The sequence below is a fragment of the Hippocampus comes genome, unplaced genomic scaffold (genome assembly GCF_001891065.2).
Source record: "Hippocampus comes isolate QL1 unplaced genomic scaffold, H_comes_QL1_v1.1 scaffold86, whole genome shotgun sequence".
Lineage (NCBI taxonomy): Eukaryota > Metazoa > Chordata > Actinopteri > Syngnathiformes > Syngnathidae > Hippocampus > Hippocampus comes.
This window is the reverse complement of record NW_017805882.1, coordinates 239,697-251,948: the sequence shown is the minus strand read 5'-3', so window position 1 is coordinate 251,948 and position 12,252 is coordinate 239,697. Positions and strand designations below refer to the sequence as shown.

The following is a 12,252-nucleotide window of genomic DNA, read 5'->3' as shown; positions in this document are numbered from 1 at the left end:
CTCCCTCACAGGGAAGTAGAAATAAATAAAGAAAAAAACACACACACACACACACACACACACACACACACACACACACACACACACACACATTCTGTACTATATAGACCCTACCTGTTTACATAAGAGGCAGTGCATGATGAAGACCAGTGCTCCCTGCAGGCTGTTCAAGATGGTGAATATGTACTCGACCACTATGCTGCCCTTGCGAAACAGGAAGGCTCCAAATATCCACATCAGTCCCAGAATGCACATCTGAGCAATGGCAGTCACCGTGAAAGCTCTGGAGAGGAAATCAAACAATTGGAAAGGAGCTTGACATGACTCCAAATGCAATTGAATTGCTTGATGATGTCAGATAAGAGAGCATTATTGAATGGATTGGCGGAGGGTTGTCTTTGTGAGATATCAAAATTGGCTTGACGATTCAAAACATTTAAGTGGCATAACAAAATAAAATAACAAAAAAAAAATAGAAGTATGGAAGGGGGCAAACACTTTTTCACTGCACTTTATACATAAGCGGAAAAATAAGACAAAGGGAAGCACACAAAAAAATAAGCTACGCTCACGAACTTTAATTTGTTGAGCTTGGACAGGTCAGGGTTGAGGCTGCTGAACTTCTGGCCCAGCTTCCAGACGGTGACAATGAAGAAGAAGACGTTGAGGAAGATGATGACGCACACGGGGCCGTAGAAGCTCCAGATGAGGCCGTCTTTGACGGACAGCCAACAGCTGCAGTGCAGAGATGAAAATCGCAGTCTTAACTAAAAGCAGACCTCCACTGCGTCCTTAATGTTTGATCCTTTTCTAAACACACTTACTGCTCCTCAGTTCCGTATCCTTTGGGTCTGATGATGGCAGATATAGTGACAATGGCCAAGGGTGCCCCATAGCCAAAAAGGAATAAGTAGAGGGGCCGAATGGTGGCATTGAAAACAAGGACCACCATACGATACAGCTGCACCCCCTCAAGCAGCATCCATGCAAACACTCCCAGGAAGAAAAGATGGAGCATGGCAGCAATAAACCTGCAGCCGCCCTGTAATGCAATATAAACAAATGAAGGGCGGAAGTTGCATGGAGAGGAGCGTAATGAAATGACTCCTGCTGTGTTTATACGAGCTGTGCTCAACTTATAAAGACACGCCTTTGAATTAGACTTTTTGGTTTCTCGTTTGAAACAATAGCCCCAAGACTACATCAGCACAAGACCGAGAGCTTTGAGAATAGAAGCGGTAATAGGGAGTAACCGGAAGGTACCTAGTGTTATTTGTGTTCTTAAAAGGTTTCACATAGAGACAGTCATGAGCATATTATTGTGAAGAACATTTTCGCCTTGAGCTCTCCTTTACAAACAGTAAAAATATCATTTACAACATCACACTTACTAGAAGGAACCTGGATCGTATATTTGTGGCGAAATGTGTTTTGGGGGGATTTTTTTTTTTTTTTTTAAAGAACGGTTTGTTTTTAAGCATTCATTTAAGTACTATTTATTTACATTCAACATTTGTGTGCAGTACATTTTATTGAATTGTTACTGAAGTGTTGTTATATTTTCCTATTTTTGAGCACCGTGTTAATGTTCGAACCCGACACAAGACTACAGTAACTTAACCTACAATATTAAATAGAGGTTTACTTTTTTGGAAACAAAGCTTCTGCCGTGCTTCTTATGAACATGTAGAGCAGACATCTTATTTTATTGTATTTTCTTTCTTATGATGATTATACTTGGCGAGCTGCGTCCTTTGTCCAGTGATGCTTTGGCGGTAAATTTCGGGAATGGACAGTCAATCTTCAAGAATACATTTCCTGTCTTTCATCAATTTTCCTTTTTGAACGCCACTGTTAAGTACCTCAGATTTATCCATTAAGTTTATGCTTCAAGCCAGCGGAGAGCTCCTTTAAGCGTCATAAGCGAGGATGACTCGAGAGCATGCAATGTTAATAGCTGAGTTTCGCTCTGCAGTCTGTAAACCATGAGAGCAGCCGCTCCACAAATTCATCAAGCCAAGGACCTCCATCAGATTATTGCCATCCATGGAAACATTGTCAGTGTCCGCTTGGGCAAACATACCTCAGATTTTGTTTGGAAAATGCCGGCCAGGAAGATGAGGTCAGCGATGAAGAGGCAAATACAAAGATGCAGGTGGATGGTTGTACGCGTCCCATGAATGGAACGGCAGAACTTGAACGTCAGGATGCAAAGACTCAGACACAGCAGGGAGAGGATCAGTCCGATCTTTGTGATCAACTGGATCGCAAAGGATTGCTGTGGGGGGTTGGGGGGGGGGGGGGGGGGAGGGAAATCCGACAGTCTGAAACCATTTCACATCATTATACATCTGTGTTTTGTTCAATGGTTTTAGTCCCCTTGAGAAACGTAACTTCATGCTCTCAAAAGAAATGCATTGCTGCATGATTCTTAATTTCCTTTACATTTATATTCACTTTAGTTTCTAAATTAACATTCAAATTGTAACAGCGAGGTCACGGCTTAACCTTATCCTCATAATTGATTTGTTACAGTTGAATTAACTTCAGGTGTAAAAAAAAAAAAGAAAAAAAAAGTGCTTTCGCAAATATAGGGCACCATGAGATGTGATATAAAGTGCAGATACGACTGTCCAAATGCCTGCTTTGAAAACAACAGGGCTAGTGATGTATTTATAGTCCAATGAAAAACTCCAGCACGATGGCCTTATTTCCTGAAACATTGCAGTTTTTAAAGTATGTATGTACAGCTCAGGTGTGTTACTTGTTTCTTACATCTACGGGATAGTGAGCCATCAGCACGGCGAAACTGCTGAGATGTGCACATCCACACACTGTGTGTGTGGCGTTGGATGTCTGTTGATGGCAACCATCTGTGGCCCAGGCACCTCTGTCGTTCCAGTAAGCACAGATGTACCTTGCTTCCGATTTGTTCTAAACCACACGAGCAAAACCATAAGATCGCTCACTTTACCACATTGGCACAACTCGTGATTGCGTTGACTAAAGCGTGGCGAGTGAGGACTAGCATTTTCCAATTCCTGTCAAACTTTCAGAGAGTTCTGTTTGCTGTTCAAGTACTGGTTTTAAGAGGACAAACCTGGAGATGTTTGAGTGTGAGGATGACCGGGTGGCTCAGGTTCTGAGTGGATGGGTTAGACACTACAACAGACACAACCCGAGAGAAGATTTCGAACGTCGGTTCAAGGCCATCTTTTTCAAATCCTTGGAGCTTGTCAAAGGAGTGGTTAACAGATCTCTCCAGGTTATGGTAACTCAACAAGGCAGCCATAGCAAAGCCTAGGAGAAGACACGATCAAGTAAGATATGTTTGATTGTTTACTTATTGAATACGTCCATTATTTCCACAAAGCACAGAACACAAAGAAGGCAAGGGATATAGTGTATTATTTGGAATATTATTATAGCATTTTGAATTGGTTGGCAACCAGTTCAGGGTGTCCCCCGTCTACTGCCCGAAGAGAGCTGGGGTAGGCTCCAGCACGCCCCGCAACCCTTGTGAGGATAAGCAGATCAGAAAATGGATGAATGGAGGCATTTTGGAAATTGAAGGATAACATTACCAGGACTTTATTAATACCATCCATCCATCACTGTCTGTAGCATTTGTCCTCATTGGGACCAACTGGGAGCTGAAGCCGATCCAAGATGGGTGAGTGGCGCGCTGCACCCTGGACTTGGATTGGACCTCAGTCAATGCTCATTAAAGTATATGGTATTAAGTGAATTGCAATTAGCTCTGTAGAGTGATGGCACATGAGCCAAATAAGACACATTTGCATTTTAGTGAGAATCCAGATAAAGAATGTATGATTTGAGTCATTGTGTCGCCAATGGAAATAATGTGCGCCACAAAATTTGTTTATTTGTGTCTAGCAATTTGGGTGGCATAGATATGTTGTGGGGATTATTTGTTTTTGCAGGAAAGGGTAAGGTAAGAAGTAATTCACCAGGATATGCTTCCGTTCCAGTTGCTGTTGCCCAGTCGGTGTCAAGTGCAGAGTTCTCAGTCCTCAGATGAATCGGTCCAGTGGGTGGAGACCTTCCCTTCCGGACTGCAATCTCCACAGCTACTCAAACAAACAGTTCTCCTAAAGCGGACAGGCCTCCTGTTGCAGGGCACTGTCAAACTGAGTCTTACCTGTCTCATTGGAGCTCATTGAGGTGCGGTTACCTCTGAGCTGAGGGCCAATGAGCCTTATGGAGTTTTCCATAGTGCTGAGCAGCCCAAACAGGTCTTCACCTGTGTTCACATCGACTGATGATAAGATGGTCTCCGATGCTGTCAAAAGTATCTGTGGGTGTTGTAGCAAAAAGGATGAGGCACTGTGTGCCGCGATGGGTCTACATGTGCTTTATGTTTGCTTTGCTGACCTCCAGTAGCGCATCTCCATCAGCCTTGTTTCCATGGCTCGTATTTGGGTTAGACAGAGCCATGCAGCTGTTTCTCATTGTGGACAGCAGATCTGCCAAGCCAACGTAATGCTGAGAAAGGACACGATAATAACACTATTCAGCTTTCAAAATGCCCACTTTAATGTATACATAAAATAACACCAGGGTTCCAGTGTGTGAAGAAAGAAACGCCCCTTCCTTAAATATTCCATTTAACTGATCTCTGCTTTTAACCTGCTTAGAAAAATAAGAGGAAGATATTTGATATGTACAGACGGGCATCATCAATCAATACTTTTCCGATGACCAACAATAGCAGCGGGCATTCATTGTTTTCCTTTCTTTCCGACAGTGATGGCGCAGCACATAGCAAAATTGAACGGAACTGCAATAAAAAGAGCCAATGTTTTACCTGTGAAGCTACACTACTGGCATCAAAGGTTTCGCAATCCACTTCTAGAGGGAAAAGGTCAAATGTGTCAGTGCAAGTGTGTCGATAAAAAACATAATAAATGAAACTGATGCAAACACTCACTGGAGCATGGAGTCCTTTCATTGGCATAATTGGTGTATCCTTTCGCGCACTTGCACGAGTAACTTCCATCTAAATTTTTACAACTTCCTTTGCTTCCACAAATGTCTTCCTTTCGGTTCTCAGCTTGCTCACATTCGTCAATGTCTTAAGGGAACAGAAACAGACATAGAGTTACCCAACCCCAATATTAGGTCCACCTGCACAATCAGTAGTGGTTCAGGTTATGATAGGTTAGGGTTACTTCAAAAATGTACAAAAGTAGATTTTTACTTGAGCGCAATATTTTCTCACTTTTCGCTGGCGATACGTTCTAAGCCCTCTGCAGTCAGCGTCAAGACTGTGCAGTCATTAAACTATTTGCTGTTACACAAAAGGTCAACCCTTATAACGACATGACAATTACCTAGGCAGTCTCTCGTTGAGCTGGTGTTGGCGTAACCAAATTGGCAGATACAGCGAAAGCTTCCAATCAGGTTGATACAATCAGCCATGCGACCACAGACCTCGACGTCAGAGTTACACTCGTTTTCGTCTAAGGGAGGAACACAAATAACACGTGAGCGAGGTGAGACAGAGAAACACACCATGAATCGGCCCCAGAGGGTTCGCTCACCTTTACACTGTCCGTCAAACGCAGTGAAGTTGATGTTTCCGTTAATGTCCAAGAAGCCAGACTGACACTGACAGTAGTAGCTGCCTATTGTGTTGAAGCACTGTGCGTGGCTACCACATAGTCCTGGGGTTTCGTCACACTCATTCACATCTGGACATTGAGAGTAGAGTTAATTATACACCGTGTGGCATTGGCAGCACTGTACTGCAAAAAAGACGCCTCTGGCGTTCATCTTTAAGGACCTTTAAAAACACTGGTCAACAGGAAATGTTAATGAGATGGCTTAATGTGTGTGTGTGTGTGTGTGTGTGTGTGTGTGTGTGTGTGTGTGTGTGTGTGTGTGTGTGTGTGTGTGTGTGTGTGTGTGTGTTTAAGTTTGACCAATAAAAGCTTGTGTTTTACTGTGCATTGTAATTTATAGCTATGACATTTCAGAAAAAAAGTCCCATCTGTTGCTGAACCTAAACCTTAATTCATAAATATTACTAAATGTATTACTAGATTACCTCGTATCGTGTGTTATTTTCATTCTTATGAAAACCTGATGTGATAGAGAAAAACAGGGCAGATTTAGAATTAGTGTAAAAGAAAATTATTTTTTTTGGTTCACTTGCATCTCTGATTTAAAAAGTGAAAAATTGTTGACCTGTGTAAACATCTTTACATTCAGAACTGTTAACTTCTATTTACACTTGTATGAGTTAATGTGAAAGTTAAAAAGTCACTGCAAAGATTTTTCCCAAAGCACGGGTGTCAAACTCAAGGCCTGGGGGCCAGATCTGGCCCACCATATCATTTTGCGTGGCCCACGAAAGCAAATCAAGCATGTCAACTTTTCCATGACGCTTGCTCAAGTCTGAACCAAAATCTCAAATTATCATATGTAATCCATCATAACATAGAGATATTTCAATCTTGTGACATACTTATTACATTAATGTAAACAATGGCTGAACAAACCATTAACTTGACTTCTGATTTCAAAACTAGTTATCCACCAATTTGTTGTGCACTGAAAATGTATTATGTGGAGGTGATTAAACATTGATTCGGTTTTACAAAATTCACTGTCATAATGGCCCTCTCAGGGAAACTGTAACTACAATGTGGCCCATGACAAAAATGAGTTTGACACCCCTGTCCCAAAGTGAATGAATGTTTTAAGATGTCAACTACTATATTTGTAATCTGTGTTGCTGCTCCTCTTATCCTACAAGACAACATCATTGATCTTTTCCACACTACTCTGAACAGTCATAAGATATTAGCAACTTTAGACAAGTGGATATTTACAAACATTCTAATAAGCAGAGTCAGGTTAATTACCAACACATCTGGTTCCTTCCTTGTTCATGCCATTGTCACACAGAGGCATGCATGTCTTCAGTGTGCACATAAAACCTGCAGGGGAAGAGTCAGAATGGTTAGTTTCTAAGTAGAAAACATCTTATTTTGTATCGCATATCATGTGTCCTCGTTTGGGTCACGGGTGAGCTGGAGACAATCCCAGCTGCCTTTAGGCGAGAGGTGTGTGCCCAGAAAATTAAAAAAAAAAAAAAAAACATACAATTACAGGGAGAACCTGAACACTCCACACAGGAGGGCATGAATTGAGATTCAAACCCAGAACCTTTGACTGTGAGGCAGACATGCAAACCAGTATACTCCAGGCTGCCCAGTGGAAAACAAAAAAAGGGGTAAGAATTCATGTTCACTTCAAGGTATACATTAGTGTCTGAACAGCAAAGCACTTCTGCTGCTTTTCCTTCCTTCTTTCTGTGTCAAATTGACCCTGTGGTGTGTCGTTTGCTTATTTACTCGTTGTTATGGTGATTACTGCTTCCATGTGTGAGAGAAGAGCTTTTAGTTGTGCTACAGATAACTCCCCACGCAATGTAGTACCTCATGTTACCGTAATTTAGTTTTGTTCAGGTTCATTGCATATGTGCTAATGTTGTAGGGTGAAGCGAGATCCAATACAAGTAGGCATAGAAAGGTAAACTCTATTGAAACGTCAATAGAGTCAATTGATACTGTCAAGTACCCATTAAGGAAAACTTAATCTAACCCCCCTGTGAATTCGAATGAAATTCCTGTCGATTTCAACTTTTTTATTCCGATTGAGGTGTTTTTATGTAGTATTTTCATTCTGTTTAGTCATTCGGATACATTCTAATCAGAGTACATAGCTCCATCTAAAACCGGCTCCTGTTTAAAGCACAAAAGATTGCAACAATTGCTCCGGCCCAATCGCACCAATACTGACACAAGAGATTGTCAAACCCAAATGTGTGACTTTGAGGTTGTGGGATTTTTTTTTTTTTTTTTTTAACAATGAGTGGAAGTGGAGACATGTCTTTCATTGTCATGCACGTGATTGCCAGTTATCCTGTGTCTTCACCAATTAGTGGGCCTTTCTTGTGAAATTACTTGCATACAATGTGTAATGTCCTGTTCCTCTCAGACACCCAACGCAGTTGTGTTAAAGTTAGTTTCACCCTTGCTTTCACAATGACATCTCCAATACGTTCACAAACAAACCCGACTGTATTTTAAAAGGAGGAGAAACCTACTGATGTAATGGTTAAATTGAGAATTCTAATTATGGTGCATGTTTTGTGTTACTTATTATGCTTGCACCCATGACAACCTCCCCCACCCCTCACACACTCGATTCGCCACACAACAGACATGTAACATAGAACATGTTTGTTGCACACACAACTCCGTCTCCTGCGTCGCCCGCCCCTCATCCACAATGAGCCCCCTGTTTGAGGCAGGGCTGGAGCTCTCAGTGCCCCAGTGAAGATAAAACCAGACTGAATTTAAAAGTACGTGTGCCAAACAGCGTGACTGCCCCCAAGTCTATGACTAAAGAACACAAGGACTGAAAACAAATAAAGTGTGACTTTGTGTCATGTCTGCGGCTGAAGTAATCACAACAGTGTACGGATTAAAATGGACTAGATAGTCCTCATTTTTCTTTTTCTATTGGATTTCAGTTCTGTTTCTCTTACAACCGCATGTAGTGCCAACACTTCACGACCTGTCACCTATTACTAAAGGCATATGACTGTATGACTCGTAGTTCTAATCTGACTACTTTCACTTTGATCAAGGCTGAAGTAGTGCTCCTCAAATTGTCACCTAGGTGTGATTGTGAGTGTAATGGTTGTTCGTCGTTCGCCTTGGCTGGCAACCGGTTCAGGGTGTCCCCCCGCCTACTGCAAGAAGACAGCTGGGATAGGCTCCAGCACACCCTGCGACCCTTGTGAGGACAAACGGATTAGAACATGAATGGATGAATTCAAACATGAGCAAACTTCTGTGTGTAGAGACGTTTTAGGCCTTGTCTGATCCATGTGAAAGTACGTGTGTCCAGACAAGACAGCACGGACAGATACACTTCCACTTTTTAATGACAACTTCTTCCAATGAAAGATAAGTGCAAAAGTGAATCACCATTAATTGCCTTATATTACATTTCTATTGTCACATCGTATTTTGCTCATAAAATAGCTGTGCCATGAGTGTTTTGTCATGCCAATTTACAAACAGTAATATAAAGTACTTTAATTATAACAAGATTTGTTCATAAAAGAAGAAGAAAACATTTATTATTTGCAAGTGGTGAAATCCAGTTTATATTACTGTATCATACTTTTTTATAATAATAATAATACATTTTATTTGAAAGCGCTTTTCATCACACTCAAAGACACTTTACAAGAGTTTAAAACACAGGATAAAAATGTACACTTAAAGCCAAGCATACAGGATTTACAAAAAACACATTTAGATGAACAAAGCAAAAATGGGTAAAAGAGGTGTTAAAAGGTGTTAAAAGCATTGCGGAACAGGTGAGTTTTAAGAGGTGATTTGAAGGATCGGAGGTCAGTACAGTTGCAGATGTGTTGTGGTAGAGCGTTCCAGAGGGTGGGGGCGGCGACCTGGGTCCCCCAGGTTTTTGACACGGTTTTGTGGAAAAAGGCCAATAGTAATTTTTTAAAAAGTAAAATAAAAGTCACATTTTGTCAAATGTCAATGCTCTTTCTCCACACAGGCCTTCACTGTACCGGTATATATGCGTGCACATGACATGGACATGCAGTGAGTGAGTGACAGAACAGAGAGGCTATTTTTACATGTTATTGAAAAAAAAGGATCCAAACCCTCTAGTCCCAAACCACTTGGAAATTATGGCTATTATTGTGCTCTTGTGGCGGAACTGTATCTTGTGCAATCAGCATACAGCACATGAGTGTGACTGAATGGAGGCCAGACTGTTTTGTTCCTCTGTGTGGACCTTGTTGAGAACGTTTCATACTCATGAGAATTACAGTACATAAAACATAATACTGTATATTAATCCAATTTTTAAAAACTGATGACATGACAAAATATAATGTAACATATTTTATCTTTGCAACCATACAGAAGAAAAGCTATTCTATTAGAATCGGTTTTAAGATTCTGCTACTGGTTTATAGATCACTGAATGGTTTGGTTCCTGAATACGTTAATGGATGGCCAATTGAATATAAACCCGGTAATGCCATGCGCTCGACACACTCAGGTCAATTCGTGGAACCCTTGTTTCAAAGCAAACATGGTGAAGTGACATTTAGCTATTAAGCTAAATGGTATAAGTTGTCATCGGAAGTGAAGTCAGCACCAAGTATAAATGCCTTTGAATCCAGATTTAAAGCTATCATTTTTTTCCAATTTCTTTGATTAAATTCCTTGAAGCATTTTTAAACATCAAATTCACTCGACAGTCTTTTAGTCATTTCAGAAAGCTACTTTTCGTTTTGTTCCTTTTTAAATGTCATAAATCGTGTATGAAATAAAAAGTGTGAAAATAAAGTCGCCTTGCCTTGTCTTGCGTATTCCTTTAGCAAGATGAGTTTTTATTGAGATTGTCAGAGGGGCATTCCCACAACAGCGTGTTTAGTGTGGTTTTGGTTTCTGCAGGTTCAAAACTCTCCTGCATCATACTGAGAGAAGTTTCTATACTTGAGTTACATATTTGTTGAAACATCTTAGTCTGATGTAGTAGTGCCTTGACCAAACCAGAAATATAAGGCCATTAGTATCTTTGTCACAATTGTTTTTGATAAATATATCAGCATGTACTGAATGTCTTCTCGCCTCAGTCTTACAAACTCTGACCAGTGTGACACTTTGTCATCGCAGTGAGCGCATTAACACATGATTGTCTTGAACCATGAACCATTGATTAGATTAAATGGAATTAATCGTTCAGAAAGCAAATGCTGGTAAAGACATCATAGCATTTAATAAGTACATTGTGGGGGTTTTTCTTCATTTCTTGTTTCATTTGTTCACATTGTCAGACAGTCACACACAGAACAATTATCAATGACTTACCAAGAAAAAGCAGAAGCTTTTTTCTTCTGTCCATATCCAAACAATAAAGCAGCAAACTTTGTGAAGTCCTCGCAGAAAGTTCACCAGAATTTAGAATTCTCAGACTCCACAAAAGAGGCCACACAAAAGAGAAATTCCGGAGACTAGTGTGTGTGAGTGAGTCTGTCTGTGAGAACCACCACCAGTTTTTTCCCTCTCAATCTGAGCACGCCTCCTTCGGGTCTCCCCCACCCCTCCTTCTCTCCCTCCTCACTCCTTTCACACACACACACACACACACACACACACACACACACACACACACACACACACACACACACACACACACACTCCTTCCCTCGTCACTCTTTCCCTTTCTCTCCACCTTTTCCACACCAGAGCGCTTTTCACACTGGCCTCGTATCACGTTGCCTGCAGAGACCGCCTCTGTGTCTTCCCTTGCCTACACATAGGCTGTGTGCTCTATTTCAGGACCGACTACCCTCTCCCTCATGGGACGCATGCAGAGGAGGCGGCTAGCTGAGTCTGAAGAGGATGATGACTCACGTCATTCTAAACAGCTGCTTCTTGACTTCCCACTAAGCAATCTCTTTCTCCATTCCCAAACGTCCCATCCTCCATCTCCACCTCCTTGTCCCTAAACAACATTGGAGTTTTCATCCACTGCCAATGGAGATCCCGTGTGTTTTCCCAGCCCACCCCCCGCCCCCCCACACACACACACACAAGCAGGAAGCCAAAAAATGCAAACAGAATGACCTCCATTTCAGTCAAACTCCTTGAAAAGTCCACAAAAAAAGTGGTGGTTCTGCTTAAATAGGGTGGCAGCTCTTCTGGGAGGCCACTTTAAACATGTATGATGCAGTTGCTGGTCAAGAGAAGGTGTTCGGGCGTTGCCCCACCACGCATTTGTGCTCATCATATTACTTCCCTATTAGTCAAACATTCAACTGTTTTTGAATGTATGTTTCTCTTTTTCCAAGTGAACAGGTTTAATATGAGTTAAACTCTTGTGTTCATTACCCAATGACACTCAGTGTCATTACGCACACCACTTCCACATTCCATGTAGGCATGTCAAGTTGTGGTTTCGTCACGCTCATCGACGATGTTCACTCTCTGTCTGCTAATGTTGCTCTTTATTTATTTAAATTCCAATATCCCTGCAATTTGGAAGGTGGGTTGCTCACATTGGTTGCTGTCATACTCTGTTATGCTCACTTAATATAGACAAGTGATTGTGTGTGTGTGTGTGTGTGTGTGTGTGTGTGTGTGTGTGTGTGTGTGTGTGTGTGTG

At 41.4% G+C, this 12,252-nt stretch overlaps 1 protein-coding gene across 2 annotated transcripts in view; it reads right to left on the bottom strand.

Moving 5' to 3' along the window:
- Positions 1–11,191, bottom strand: part of LOC109527497 (CD97 antigen-like) — a 12,971-nt gene extending 1,780 nt beyond the window's left edge. The window contains exons 1-15 of one of the 2 annotated variants that reach the window (XM_019889482.1): positions 10,956–11,191; positions 6,891–6,965; positions 5,565–5,714; positions 5,355–5,483; positions 4,952–5,095; positions 4,829–4,872; positions 4,396–4,506; positions 4,163–4,316; positions 3,972–4,091; positions 3,101–3,162; positions 2,776–2,934; positions 2,084–2,278; positions 825–1,042; positions 577–735; positions 115–283 (exon numbers count right to left, since the gene is read on the bottom strand). In XM_019889482.1, the coding sequence (XP_019745041.1) occupies positions 115–283; positions 577–735; positions 825–1,042; positions 2,084–2,278; positions 2,776–2,934; positions 3,101–3,162; positions 3,972–4,091; positions 4,163–4,316; positions 4,396–4,506; positions 4,829–4,872; positions 4,952–5,095; positions 5,355–5,483; positions 5,565–5,714; positions 6,891–6,965; positions 10,956–10,989 (1,923 nt within the window). In that variant the 5' untranslated portion in view covers positions 10,990–11,191. Of the gene's footprint in view, positions 1–114; positions 284–576; positions 736–824; positions 1,043–2,083; positions 2,279–2,775; positions 2,935–3,100; positions 3,301–3,971; positions 4,092–4,162; positions 4,317–4,395; positions 4,507–4,828; positions 4,873–4,951; positions 5,096–5,354; positions 5,484–5,564; positions 5,715–6,890; positions 6,966–10,955 lie in introns of both variants that reach the window. The other variant, XM_019889481.1, reaches the window with a different exon arrangement.
- Between the last annotated feature and the right edge of the window lie 1,061 nt (positions 11,192–12,252).